The sequence below is a fragment of the Rhineura floridana genome, chromosome 10, assembly GCF_030035675.1.
Source record: "Rhineura floridana isolate rRhiFlo1 chromosome 10, rRhiFlo1.hap2, whole genome shotgun sequence".
NCBI classification, from domain to species: domain Eukaryota; kingdom Metazoa; phylum Chordata; class Lepidosauria; order Squamata; family Rhineuridae; genus Rhineura; species Rhineura floridana.
In genome coordinates this window covers 84,382,264-84,397,651 of record NC_084489.1, presented here as the reverse complement: position 1 = coordinate 84,397,651, position 15,388 = coordinate 84,382,264, and the positions used below count along the sequence as shown (strand labels likewise).

Genomic DNA, 15,388 nt, shown 5'->3' with positions numbered 1-15,388 from the left:
AATGCCTATTTTTCTTGCCTGCTGTCTCCTCTCATGGAGTGGAGGATCAGGGGATTTTAGAAAAGTATGATTAAGGTATAAAAGCTTTTAGAAAAAGCCTTGAATGCAGCAAGAAGACTAAACCTTGCCCAGATGGAGTTTATTTATTTATTTAGAAGTTTTTTTCTAAAAAGTTGCATTTGGACGATAAAGAACACTATGCCATATGCCAAACTACGGGTCTGTCCCCAAGTGATCTTTGCCAATGTGACTTCTTGAAACCAGAGAGTCATAGTCAGAAAGATTTCTTAGGGCAGGTGTGTGGGGAACCTTTGGCTCTCTAGATATTGCTGAACAACAAGTCCCATCATCCTTGGTCATTAACCATGCTTGTTGGGGTTGATAGGAGCTGCAGTTCAGCAACATCAAGTGGGCCAAAGGTTCCTTGACTTAGGGCCAAACTAGACATAATAACAAACACATGGCTGCCCCACAAATGGAACCTGTGATGTCTGGTAAAGCTTAACTTCATGTTCTGGTACCATGACTTTCCATGTTTTCTTGCCAATGACATGTCGCAGCACTGGGTGGAGAGGAAGTGCCCCAACATGAGTTATAGAAAGATAGCTTCCATCTGCACTAGTTTCCAGGCAATTTCTGGACCCAGTTAAAAGCTTTAAATGCCTAAATGGCTTGGGGGCAGCTTACCTGAAGGATCACCTCCTACCACATATTTGTACTTGGAACCTAAGATAATCCTCTGAGGTTCTTATCTGGGTAGCTCTACCAAATGAGGTTTGGCAGATTCTACTAAACAGAATCAACATAGGGTCCATCTTACATCTGGCTATAATTTTTTCCCCTTTTGACAGGTGGAAGAAATTTGCAGGAATACTAGTCTGTTCAGTGTGCATAAAGCCTGTCCAAATAATAGGCATATGGAGCCAAGGGCCTTTTGTACAGGACACATGTAATTTGTTTAAAGAAATATCAATAACTTTTTTAATTTTGGGGGCAGAAACTGATGAAATCTGCAGGCAAGTTTGCCCTTTCTAAGCACCCAAATCCTTTACACAAATTTCAGAAGGACAGCTTCAGTAGTTTTCCTACAGGAGCAAGAAGCATTAAAGTTTCAGTGTAGGTAAAAAAAAGAAGTCCCGAATCTCCCATATTGTTTTGTAGGCAATTAGTCTGAAGATGGCAGAAATAAGAGAGATGCCTTTGGGTAGGAAAACTGCCAAATTGCAGTCAAAAAAGGTCAAGGTGCTTTTGTGCTAGAGACCTTTACAGTTTATCTTGGGGGTGGGAAGAAGTAAAAGAGTTTTGCTTTCAGGGTTTCTACAGGGAGGAAGGGCGGGATATAAATTTAATAAATAATAAAATCATCATCATCATTCTCTCTGGTTATGAGCTTGACCAGTCAGTCAAAGGAGAGCTCTGCCTCTGCCTTCTCCCTAATCTGGTGTTTGCTCTCCCCTTCCTCATCATCCTATCCTGCTGTTATGGCAAGCGTAGGCAGACATTGCTTTTGCTTTTAGCAGATGCTTGTCTGAAGATTTTTTTTTAATGCCATGAAGTGCTTCGGGGATCCTAGCTTTGACTCTCAATACCTCCTGCAGATTTTGCTTTGCCTCTGCAGCATTCTGCTTTGCCTTTGGATTTTCGCAAATCTGATGCATGCACCTGGTATATAATATTTTTTATTTTATGTGTTTATTTACATCATTTACAGGCTGCATCACAACACTAGGATGTATTGTTGGAAGCTACTTTTCAAGCGCTACATTCATGGAAAACAACCTGTGGGAGGGCCAGCTGTGGGACAGCTTCTTAAAAGTTCGGACTAAAACCCAGAGCAAATTCCACTGCCCCACTGACACTGAGCCATCAGCTGCGACCAATTTCTGTTTTCATAAAAATATAGTCACTTTTTAAAAATATATTTAAAAAGCACAATGACCAGAGAGATTGCATACCCCAGCCAATCAGGATGTACCACCAGAAGTATTTTTTCTCTGAAAAGAAGGAGATGACTAGAAGTGTGTGAAGGTACAAGCCTTCGACTAGGAGCCAAAAGAAGTTGGCCATGATGCAGTACTGAAAGAAGACCATCGCCGCTTTGCAGCCAACCTGAAAGAAAAGGTCAGAACAAAGTTTGATGGAGAAATGTAACTGGTTTACCACGGGCTATTTCTACATTGGAAGCAAACTTTGGTTAGGCACATCTGAGCACATGGGAGACTTGACTTCCAACATGACGTGACTGTGTCGGTTCTAGACAGTGTACCTTTGCACTTCTGTTGTCCCTTCATGAGAGTAACTGCACAGGAACATAGGAAGCCGCCTTATATCGAGTCAGACCATTGGTCCATCTAGCTCAATATTGTCTATTCTGACTGGCAGCAGCTCTCCAGGGTCTCAGGCAGGGGCTTTTCCCTGCCCTGCCTGGAGACACCAGGGATTGAACCTGGGACCTTGGACATGTGAGGCAGATGCTCTAACACCCTTCCCCAAGGAAGGACTTCATAGGGCTTATGAAAGGGCTGGATCTGTTATTCCAAATCCTGGATTTTCTGTGCTGCAGTACTGAGCAAACCTAGCAGTCCTAACTGGCAGCACAGTCACAGCCTTTGCAGAAATTGCATGGGGCAAACCAGGGTGCAACTGTCTGCTGGGATGTTGCTGGGTTTTTGTTTTTTTTGGTGGGAGGAGGGAATCATCTTGGTATTATTCTCCTTGCTTTCCCAGATGCTGCCACAGACCTAGCAGGACGATGCTATCTCCTACCCAGCACCAGGGAAGATAGGAGTGTTTGAGGGAGCTGAACTCCACCCTGCTGTTTCAGGCAATGAAACTTCAGGTGCAGTGGGTAACGCATTCTGCAAAATGATGCCCTTCCCTTGCTCGACCCAATTCACCCCCTCTCTCTTGCTATTCTTCCTTTTCCTTTCATTTCTACCCCATTTCTGTCTCTCCTCCGCATTGTTGACATTTAGACAAGCTCCTCTCTTTTTATTTTGGCCTGCTTTACTCTCTAAAGAGAGCCAGTGTGGTGTAGTGCTTAAGGTGCTGGACTACGACCTGGGAGACCAAGGTTCGAATCCCCACACAGCCATGAAGCTCACTGGATGACCTTGGGCCATTCACTGCCTTTCAGCCTCAGAGGGAAGCAATGGTAAACTCCCTCTGAATCCCACTTACCATGAAAACCCTATTCGTAGGGTCTCCATAAGTCAGAATCAACTTGAAGGCAGTACATTTACATTTTTTTACTCTCTAAAGAGCCACATGCCTCGATGCTGCTATATGCAGGAAAAACAAGGGTAATAAGTAACTTGGAAGTCATAAAGTGCAGCCCCTTTGGGTGGCCAGGTGAAATCGAAAAGGCAGGAAAGGTCTAGTTATCTTTTCCTGTACAGAGAAGGGCTATTTCTTAACATTGCCGTTTCCAAAACTCTTGCAAGCGATTATAAGCAAGCAAACCCAGAGGAAACCATCCAGGGCACAGAAGGGGGAGATGCAAGGAGGAAAGAAGCAGAGCGCAGACAGGGCAGAGTTTGCCCAGGATCAAACAGAGTTGCTCTCAGGCTGCAGTTGTCTCAAAAGCACTCATGTGCCAAGTCAACCGGGTTTGTCAGATGGCACTGAAAGCTGGATGATGCAAGGGCATTTTAGGATAGTGGCCACGAGGAAAAGATTTCTCCGTGGGTGCAATGGAGCTTGTGACACTGGCATCCCATCAGAGCAAAGAGGGCTGATGTAACCTCTCCTTTCCCAAGTCCTCGCACCATCGTTGTCTCCACTGGCTCTTTTCTTGCATGATTGTTTACAGAGGCTGAACTACGGAACTGCCTCTCTTTTTTTGGAGCTCTGAAAACACAAATTACATTTAGCCAGATGCCGCTAGGAGACTGGGTCAAAATCCCAGAAAGATCACTGGGAAACTCGCTGAGAGCATTTTTGAAGAATTAGTGGCAAATTGGTCTTTCTTGATGGAAAACATGTGCTGAATCTGAAAATGTAGATTGCCAAATTTTCCGACGTCTAATTCCATCGCCGTTGTGAAAAAAAGAAATAGGTAGGCTTGTGAGGAGGTACACAGCATGCTTATCAAATTTGCAGATGATACAGAATTGGGGGGCAAAGCTAATACCGCGGGAGACAGAAACAAAATTCCAAGGGACCTTGATAGGCTGGAGCATTGGGCTGAAAGCAACAGAATGAAATTCAACAGGGATAAATGCAAAGTTCTACACTTAGGAAAAAGAAACCAAATGCAGTTATAAGATCATCTTACTGCATTTTTTAGCAAAGACAGCCTATTTATGTTAAAACCAAAGTTGCAATCCGCACAATTCTCAAAAACCTCTGACATTCCCTTCAATAAACGTGTTAATTCACACATAGCAATAGTACAGGATTGGCTATCTAGTTTTCCTGTAAAACCCTTTCTCTGGAGCTCATAAGCAAGCATTGGAAAATCTGGCACCTTACATTTTCAGATTCAGCACATCTTTTTCATGAAGCAAGAAAGGGTTCCTTCACACAGAGCATCGACTTTGCCTATCAAATCTTGTGGTCATCAATTTCACACAGCAATGCTCTGTGTGGTCACTTTCTTTTGTCTATTCTTTTGTCTGCCAAACACCTTCACTGGGTGACCTCAAGATCTAATATTGTAAGAGAGGGAGAATAAAATAATCATGGATGTTTAAATTTTAATGGGATTGTATTATTATATTTTACTATGGTGCATTTTAGTTATTCTGTATTTCAATAATGTTGTGCAATTGGTTTTTATGTTTTGTAAACTGCTTAGAAGACATCTGGACAGCACCCTTAAAACATTTGCACTGGCTCCCTATCTACTACTGAATCAGGTTCAAGGTTGTTGTATTAATTTACAAAGTGATGAACAACTTAGATCCAGGGTATCTTAGGACTGCCTAAACCCTTATACCCCAGCTCAGTCACTGAGATCATCTTCAGGAACGGTTTTGGTTGTCCCCTGAGCTGATGAGGCGTACTTAACATCAGCATGAAATCGAGCCTTCAGTGTCATCAGCCCAATTCTCTGGAATGCTCTGCCAGCAGAGATTCAGCAGGTTTTTGATCTTTTGGTGCCTGCTGCGAACCTTTCTGTTCTGCCAGGCTTATGCAAGCAATTAAGAAGATGTCTTTTTACAATAGTTGACCTTTGTTTTTATACAGTATTTTTTTTATTTGTTGTAAACCACTTTTTACTGTATTTTTTATTTGTTGTAAACCACTTTTTACTGTATTTTTTTTATTTGTTGTAAACTGCTTTGATGTTTGTTTTTTAAATGAAATAGCGGTATACAAATAGATTAAACAATAATAACCACCACAACAATAATTCCTAGCCAGGTGTAGGCCAAAGGTAGATTGGGACGTACTGGTAGATCTCTGGATTATTTGCAGTCAGTCAACAAGGATTTCTGACTCCCAACTGTTTCATAATAGCAACACATTTTTAATTCCAAGAGGCTGCTGAAATGAAGAAAATTTGAGGGAGTGGGGTGGTGGAAAGCCAAGAGCTGAGTTTCATGTGCAAGGATTGTGAGATAGTTCTGTTACTGAAAATAAATTCTTGGGCTCAGATGCACTCAGAGGTGCCCTGCTCCTTAATGATAACGACATGTCTACCCTTATTTTAAAGAGGTAATCCAACTTGCATTTATGCCTGGCTGAGGGAATGTGGCAGATCTCCAGCTGAGCTGGGCTACGCCGGTATAAATCCCTCAGTCCGGCTCAGCCGAGTCAGCAGAGACTGGCACAAGAGGAGCTGGCAGAAGACAGCAGAAGGCCCAAAAAGGGGCATGTCAGGGGAGGGGCCAAGGTGAGAGGCCACACCCGACTCGTGTTCTGAGCACTCCTGCAGGTTCCAATCCAGGCAAAAATTATGCCAGGAAAAAGGTTGGTCTAAGAAAATAATTGCAACAGAAGGAGAGGGCTTGTTCCCTGCTAGGGGTACTTAGGAGAGCAGACTTTTACTTTCTGGTCCCTGCATGCAACTCCCAGCTGAACTGGCATTCAGCCATCCCAGAAGCTCTTGAATGGCAACTGGATGTGGTGGAAGTTGTACACTGACTTCTCTTGCTCCAGCACAACTTAAGCCAGCTTTCCTGGGTTGGATTGCTCTGTAAGCCGCTATTTTGCACTTGAATCCAGCTGGTGAACTTCAGGGTCCTAGGAAAAAAAGCAGACTTGATCCCCAAGCCTGAAGCCTGCCCACTTGTGTCCTAGCCACTGAGCAGTTCCTTTAAACTGTCAGCTACCAAAGTCTTTCCCATTCTGTTCGACTCTAAGCAAAAATGTTGTGCACATTTACAATGAGGCCATTTCAAAACCTGAATTTTAGATTTGAGTTTTTCTGGAATGAGAAATCTGATGTCAGAAGTTGCACATGCACTCTTTGAAAGACCAGGGAGAAAGGAGAGAAACAAATGGTGAAAACAGTATTGAAGTGGGAGTTACTGTGGTTCCCCCCAAATGTGAAAAGTCTACCACAAAAGCCACTCTGAACTCCAGGCTCTGGAATCTTACATGCAGATGCAGCATTCTCCCATGGAAATCATCCTGGCTCTTGTTGGGAGTGCCCACAGACTTCAAGCTGGTCTGAGTGCAGAGATCAGGAGTATAATTACTTACTCTTCCTACTGTGACACCTTCAGGCCACTTGCAGTTGCCAAGAATTCATGGCGTAGTTTACAAACTCCTGAGAGAATTTCAGCATGAACTTAATAAATCAGTCATTAACCTTTGTGCTTGTAGACATAAACCTGAAAAGGCCCAGCGTGGGAGACAAACAGAAGCTGTGCATTAGTTAGAGGAGTTTGCACGGGACAACATGATGGGAAATTAATCCCAGATTTGGGCAAGCAAGCACAACTGCCCCGGGATAATTTAGATCACTACCACTAAAGAAACACATGGACGTTCAGGCTAGCTAGGGTCGCATATTGAGTTGTTTGATCTTGCACTCATAGCTAATGATGTCAAGGTGCATCACCCATCATCCTCACCGCCACAATACCCCTTGATTTGGTATAGCTGCTCTATGTGGCTTTTGAAACGATGGAGGTGAAACTATGGATGACACACTAAAACAACCTATTAACTATGAACAACAGTATAATACTTCAATACGAAATTAAACCATTATTATAAAATTTATATCTTGCCCTTGTTCCCTCTGGGCTCCGGACCAGGGCAGCAAACAGATGATCAAATACTAAAAAACCATTTAAAAACAGGCCCTCATCCTTTGGAAGAAAAGCCTTACACTTCCCTCCTGAAGGCCAGAAGGATTGGCCTGAGGTGGGATCTGTCTAGAGGTGGATTGTTCAAAAGAAGAAGGGCAACCAGTGAAAAGGCCTTGTTTTGTACCCACACAGATTAAGCCCAGGGGAGGGTAGAACTGAGGGGTAGGAAGGGCCATAGCTCAGTGGTAGAGCACATGCTTTGCATGAAGAAGGCTCCATGTTCAATTTGCAGCATCTCCCGGTAGGGCTAGGATTGACCCCCTGTCTAAAATCCTCAAGGGTCACAGAATCATAGAATAGTGGAGTAGGAAGGGGCCTATGAGGCCATCAAGTCCAACCCCCTGCTTAATGCAGGAATCCAACTTAAAGCCTACCTGACAGGTGGCTGCCCAGCTACCTGTGGGATGCCTCCAGGGTTGGAGAGCCCACCACCTCCCTCGGTCATTGCCAGTCTGGACTCTGCAATCTGCATTTGTAGCTGGAGGGGATGCATGTGTGTTGGCTCAGCTGCTTGCAGCTTGACTGCCAATGTGATCCAATTTAGCTATCAGTTTGTAATATGATTTATTCTACATCAACAAAAATTATTGATTTTTGTTTTATTATACAGCCACAAGAGTGGCTGTATACAATTGCCAGGGTGGATTTTTTACATTCTGCACTGTTAAATTGAAAATACACCCCATGCCATTCTGATGCTTCCCATAAGCTCATTTCAAAACAAAACCTTGCAAAAGTTATAGTCCTGAACTCAGAAACGCTTGCTTAACAACCCTCTCAATTTTCATGGTGATACACAAAACAGTCACAAAGAATCGAGAGTTCAAAGTCAGAGGCACATTTTACCAAATTCTTCCAAGCTACACAGGAAGTGGATTGGACTGTGAAAGACAAACCCAAATTGTGGTTGCATTTTGATAAATTTGTAGGGCAGTACAATATCTCAGAGAGGAGGTCAGGCCTCCTGCTCCCCTGGTGCATTCACTATAGGTGCCCAATTTCCCTGCTTTTTAAAGTTTGACAGAAATATCTGTGGGCTATAGGTGCGTTCTTAAACTGCAAGGTTTTTTTTGCCTATTAGTGAATTGGAATTTATTGTTGGCTTTATTGTTGCTTCTCTCCGCACCCCAGTGCTTTGTATTTTGATATTTTGAGTGTTCGTTGAGAGCCACTTTGGGTACAGCATGCTGTAGAAAGGTGGCATATCAATAAACTCAATCAATCAGTCAGTGTAGACAGTACTGAGATAGATGAGCTAATGGTCTGCCTTGGCATAAAGCAGATTCCTATGTTTGGCATCCAAAAAGTTTCAAGAGCAATAACTTGTATTTCCTCCATGGTGCAGAGTGGTAAGTGGCAGTAACGCAGCCGAAGCTCTGCTCACGGCCGGAGTTCGATTCCAACGGAAGGAGGAAGTAGAATCTCCGGTAAAAGGGGTCGAGGTCCACTCAGCCTTCCATCCATCCGTGGTCGGTAAAATGAGTACCTGGCATATGCTGGGGGGTAAAGAAAGGCCGGGGAAGGAACTGGCAATCCCACCCCATATATACGGTCTGCCTAGTAAACGTTGCAAGATGTCACCCTAAGAGTTGGAAACGACTCGCACTGCAAGTGCAGGGACACCTTTACCTTTTACCAGTGTGTGTGTGTGTGGGAAATCAGGAAGGGCAGCTGCAGAAAAAAAAAGCGAACCCTCTTCCTTTCTTGGGATTTGGAGACCTGCTACCAATAAGAGCAGGCAGTACTAGTCTAGGTAGGCAGCATAAAAGAGCTTTACATTTATTTATTTACAGTAGAGCCCCGCTTTACAGCGTTTCACTTTACAGCGCTTTGCTAATACAGCGGTCTCAATTAGACACAATTAGACTAAAGCCCCACCCATATGGCGCTTGTTCCGCTTTTACGGTGGTTTTCGGGCATCGCGTGCCATTCTATTCAATGAGTTCCGCTTTACAGCAGTTTTCACTTTACAGAGGGGGTCCGGAACGTAACCCGCCGTATGAGTGGGGCCCTACCGTATTAGATTTTTTAAACTCTTTATGATGCCTATGGCTCAATCAAGCTGGCTTCCATCAATAAAAATCATAACCTCACGATAAATAACACAGCATCAGTAAAATACAATAGAGGCAGCCACAACAGACAAGAACAAACTTCAGATCAAAGCACGCTCAACCCTGCAAAGCGAAAATGTGGAGACTGAACTTTTCATGCAAAAGCTCCTGCAGTTGGCCTCTGTATGGCTGAATGGCCTCAGGCCTTTAAGCCTTAAAGCAGTACTCTGTACACCCACGACAGGGTTGGGCAAACTCTTTCAGTCCAAGGGGCCGCATTCCTTTCTGGGAAACCTCCGGAGGGCCACGTGCCAGTGGTGGGCAGGGCCAGAGGGAAAAGTGGGCAGAGTCAAGAATGTAAATTTTACCTTTTGTATGCGAGGTTAGTTTCTATGTTCACTCATATACCTCTCTGTACCTTCCATCGAGGGAAGCAAGAGGCATTCTCAGAGCTCAAGGACACCTTCTGGCTCAGCAAAAAAAATCAAGGAGGGTGCAAAGCAGGGCCAGTAAGGGGAGGGCAGGGTTTTTTTTTCTAGAGGGTTAACTTTGTCTCTCTGTTGATTTTTTTTTTTACTCTTGATTTAAAAAAAAAAAAGCTTTGATGGCTTATGTCACCTAGAAAGAGTTTCTTAAATGTCATCTTTAGAGCTTAGTCAATGGACATTGCTCAATTTGAACTCAGTAAAATGTAGTAACCCTCCGCAGAGAGACTGAAAGAGCCTGGCAAGTTTAGCCTTGAGAAGAGAAGACTGAGGGGAGATAGGACAGCACTCTTCAAGTACTTGAAATGTTGTCACACAGAGGAGGGCTGGGATCTCTTCTCGATCGTCCCAGAGTGCAGGATATGGAATAACAGGCTCAAGTTGCAGGAAGCCAGATTTCAACTGAACATCAGGAAAAATTTCCTAACTGTTAGAGCGGTACGGCAGTGGAACCAACTATCTAGGGAGGTGGTGGTCTCTCCAACACTGGAGGCATTCAAGAGGCAGCTGGACAGCCACCTGTTGGGTATGCTTTAAGTTGGATTCCTGCACTGAGCAGGGGGTTGGACTTGACGGTCTTATAGGTCCCTTCCAACTCTACAGTTCTATGATTCTATGAATCAGTAGCCAGGAATAAAATGGGAAGAAACAGAAAAAAGGTTGCAAACCAAGAATGCCAAAGATGAAAAATTTATAAAAATATTTATTGTAAATCCTTAGTAAGATGCCCAACGAGTTTCAGCCCAACATGGGCTTTCATCAGGGGATTATAATAGCTCAAAACTCAATATGCGCCAAAGAGGTAAACTTTCAGTCCTGCATCAGTCATTGATTCATTGTAAAATTTGTTTGACTGATGCAGGACTGAAAGTTTACCTCTTTGGCGCATATTGAGTTTTGAGCTATTATAATCCCCTGATGAAAGCCCATGTTGGGCTGAAACGCGTTGGGCATCTTACTAAGGATTTACAATAAATATTTTTTATAAATTTTTCATCTTTGGCATTCTTGGTTTGCAACCTTTTTTCTGTTTCTTTTTATTGGATGCCTTCCACTTTTTTTCCTCCTAGGAATAAAATGGGGCCAGGACTGAATTTTAGATGGATGGGTTGTCTCTCTGTGTGCAAGATAGGCTTCTATTGGTAACTCTTAATCCTATTCAGGTGACTGGTAGGTGAATTATTAACTTACCAGTTTCATCTTGGCTATAATTGCAAAGATTATGGTAGGTAACTGTCTCCACCCCCACCCCCCAAAGGGCTCCCATGCCCATCTGCGCACTATCAGCTCTTACCTGACCTTAATACTCTTCTGACATTTAAATCATCCATCTCTCTGAATAGCTACACAGTCCACACACATGACCACCCCCAATATGTTAAAGTTGCAACAGGGCTCGCCCCAAATCTGTGGAGAATCCTGGGAGGATGTCACACTAACAACTGTAATCTCCTCCAAACACACTTTTTATCTATTTTAGTTTACCTATTCTCCTCCCCATTTATTCTCACATCCCAACACCATTTCTTAAGTGCCTCGCAGTTTGCATCCTTCTTCAAAACAAACAAAACAAGAACTGAAGCAGTCTTGGCCCAAGATTAACTGTTCTGAAAACATCTAACATGTACAAAATTATTTTGGACTAGAGATCCAAAGAAAAGATGTGTCTAGTTAATTGAAATCAAAACATGAAATTTAGCCAACCTCGGCTTTCCGCAAGCCTTTCCATGATGCACTGCACTTAATTCCTCTTGTGACAAGGGTGCTATGTGAGGAACTTTAATCCAATCTCTGTTCTGTATCCTTGTTTTCTTGGCTTTCTACACTCACTGCCTGACCCCCTCCAAATCATACACAAATCTTCAAGTTTCTTGGCTTTCTGACAGGTTTTCGTCAGTAAACAGAACAACTTCTTTCCTCTTCATGATTCATGATTCCCCATGAACTTATTTCCTGCATGATTTTTAAAATCTGGTGACTGGCCTTTGGTGACAGCAGTTGGGATGACTGTGAACATTCTGTAACACCACAAGTCAAGCCAGTGGGTGTACGAGCTGGCTTTGCAAGTGGCTAGCATGTGACAGGCATGTTACGAATGCAACTATTTCTAGAAACCCCTCTTCACTAGTAGAACATGAAATCATTGTGTTTCATATAAATGGCAATTGAGTCAGCTGTTTTAATACATAAACCTCTGCACATAGAAACTTAGCACATCAGGAAGAAAGTGAAGCCTGAACCCTTCTCTCTGACACAATAACTTCCTTAGTGCTGGGAATGTTTGCGTGTGGGAGACCAAGTCAGTAATGTGAGCCCCCACTTGCCATCTGAAGTGGTATAGCTCAGACATAGCTTTACTTCCTCAATGAGAACTAGGATAATGGATCAGCTAAGATATGAACTAGGGACTATACTGGCCTTCTCAGTACCAGAGAGCTACTGAGTGGTGGGGCAGAATGGCTTACCTGACCTCATCACTGCTTATCGAGGAGAGGGAAGAGGCAGTGGCACAGTGCAAACACACCAGCTGAGGCAATCTGGGCTGCCTACTGATGTATTTCCACCATGCTGCCCCTTCTGCCCCCTCACTCCTCCCAGTAAGCAGCAGCGACTCATCTGTTGGGAGGTCAGATAAGCACCTCCACCACAGCACACCACTACCGGCCTCTCTGATTCAAGCAACTTGTTCTTCTTGGATGCAAATTCTCCAAAGTATTTAGAAATGTATGTATTTTAAGGCCTACTTCAATGCCACTGCCCTCCCCCTCCTGGGCACAGGCTTTTCCTACCCTTTGTGAACTTGGTTCGATGATGCTAGCCAAGATCGACCTCCTCAGCTCATGGATAAATTCAACTTTAGCAAACCAGATAAAAATAGAATAATCCCCTCCATCAGCTGCAGTGAAAGGAGGCCATTGTCCTGCACATAGTGGTGGTCCTGCAAATCAGTCATGGTTTGTTTTTAATGCCTTTCTTAGGTCATATTTGTTTGCCAAGAGAAAATCAGCATGCTACTGACATCAAAGGGAAAGGCGTGTGTCTGTCTGTGTTCTTTTGCAACCTAAGAAAATACATATTTAGCTACAAAGGCAAGAGAATTATAAGCGCACGGCCGGGAGAAGAGTAACGATGGTGCAGACGTGTGAATGGCCTGAAGCAGCATAATGGTATTATATAGTGGGAGGAAAGCAAGTCTGGCTCTATAAATTGCCTTGATAGAATATTTCTTGGGGGAACCCTGAGTAAACTGCCCTAAACTTCTTGGAAGGGGGGGATAATATGATAAATTAAAATAAAAAATCAGTGGAAGGGGCAAAACAAGATAGGTGCTCAGATCAGTGATGTTCTTAAGCATCTAATTCACTTATGGAACTCACTGCTGCAGTAAGTGGAAATAACCACTGATTTGATGGTTTTGGAAGAGCATAAAACACTTACAAGTGGGCTTCCAAATAATGTGTGTTTGGGCACAGGGTTCAACTTGTTTTGAGGCCTGTGGGCACATTTGGATTTTTGAGCAAGTGCCATGGGTGCCACACTTCTGGTCTCTGCTTTCTGTCCCATCTCCTGAGATGGAAGGAGAGAGAGCACATGCAAATATACTTCACTTTTCCAAAGGATCTAGGTAAAAGTCGGATCCAGTAGAATTAATCTGAGCATTGAAAAGCACACAGACATGAGAGAGGAAGTGGGAAAGAGTGTCATTCTTCCAACCTCCTCCTTTAGCTTGATATACTTTTCAAGAGAGAAAAGGGTAACCACCCTTACCACCTCATGACCAAAGAGGCAGTGTGTGTATGTATATTTTTAGGGGGCTCAGATGCTTTGTAGGCACCAGGGGAAGATCTCAAGGGAACCATTGCATCCATGGGTGCCATGTTGGTGACGTCTGGTCTAGGGACCTTTGGACTGACCCAATAGAGTTCTTACATTCAAATGTCTGAAGGCCAATTCAAATATTATTGAAAACAGTAAGGCAAAAGGCAGACACTCCTTTTGTTGTTGTTGGGGTCCTCACTTTAGAAAAGCAATTTAAATGATAAACTTCCCAAGATTGTTGCCTTTCTCATTAAAAGCCAGTGGTTGTATTTCAGCTGGCTGAAGAAGACCCTTATTAAACAAATATTCTGTGTGTTGTACATAGATTCATAAAATAGCTATAGTGAATGCACTAGGGGAGCAGGAGACCAGACCTCCTCTCTGAGATCATAGAATCATAGAGTTGGAAGGGACCTATAAGGCCCATCGAGTCCAACTCCCTGTTCAATGGAGGAATCCAACTTAAAGCATACCCAATAGGTGGTTGTCCAGCTGCCTCTTGAATGCTTCCAGTATTGCAGAGCCCACCACTCCCCAGGTCATTGGTTTCATTGTCTTACTGCTGTAAGATTTAGGAAGGTTTTCCTGATGTTCAGCTGAAATCTGGCTTCCTACAACTTGAGGCTATTATGCCGTGTCCTGCACTCTGGGACAATCGAGAAGAGATCCTAGCCCTCCCCTGTGTGACAACCTTTCAAGTATTTGAAGAATGTGATTATATCTCCCCTTAGGCTTCTCTTCTCAAGGCTAAACATGCCCTGTTCTTCCAGTACAAACTGGACCTATGCAGGTTTACTCAGAAGTAAGTACCACAGAGTTCACTGGAGCTTACTCTTAAGTAATCATGCAGAGCACTGCAATCTTGGAATCAAAGTCTGAATATACTTACTCTCTGGAACTCCTTGCCCATTGATATTAGGAAGGCACCTTCATTATATAGTTTTAGGTGCCTGCTAAAAACTCTTTTGTTTAGGCAATCCTACCCAGACATGTAATTTAAATATGTAATGTATTTAAAAAAAAACAAAACTGCTGATTTTAGTTATATTTTAATAAATTTTAGGTCAGCTTGTACTTTATTTTATTGTTTTTTAAATGAATATGTTATATTTTATGTAAACTGCTTAGAGGTTTATGGTGATTAAGCTGTATATAAATCCTGTTTTTTTTTATTTAAAGTTGGAAAACAGTTGGAAGGTTAGAACACATTTTATAAGTAGAATACAGTAATTTCTCCCATCTGACCACCCTTTTGAGCAGAGATCTTTACTCAGCTTCAGAGATCTTTGCTCAAAACAAATTTCTTTTTTTTTAAACTTTTTGGGCTGATGGAAGTATTAACAAGCTCTAACACTTCATGTAAATCAGCTTTACATCTTGCCAAATTCACTTGGCATTAAGAGCGAAGTGGTGTTTACTCATGTTAGCATGATTGTATCAGATCATTTGTCACGCAGGAAACAAATTAGCATTCCAAAGGCCCTAAATGAAGGAGTTTACATGCCAAAAATAATTCCATCATGAACTCTTATGAAACAAACAAACAAACTCCAGTGTTGCTTTTCTAAACTCCATGGCCAATGTGTCTCAACAACAACACCCCTGCATCTGGAAAGTGGATTCTAGCCTATAAAAGCCCCTACCTCTCAAACCTTAAGTCTTCACAACCATCATAACATTGGAAGCTGCCTTATATTGAGTCGAGATGCTGATCCATCTAGCTCAATAGCGTCTACGCTGGCTGGCAGTGGCTCTCCAGTGTTTC

The 15,388-nt window shown here is 43.0% G+C and overlaps 1 protein-coding gene across 1 annotated transcript in view; it reads right to left on the bottom strand.

Moving 5' to 3' along the window:
- LOC133365212 (vasoactive intestinal polypeptide receptor-like) overlaps window positions 1–15,388 on the bottom strand; it is a 150,612-nt gene that overhangs the window by 25,576 nt on the left and 109,648 nt on the right. The window contains exon 7 of the mRNA XM_061586768.1: window positions 1,956–2,109. Within this exon, the coding sequence (XP_061442752.1) occupies window positions 1,956–2,109 (154 nt within the window). The remainder of the gene's footprint in view (window positions 1–1,955; window positions 2,110–15,388) is intronic.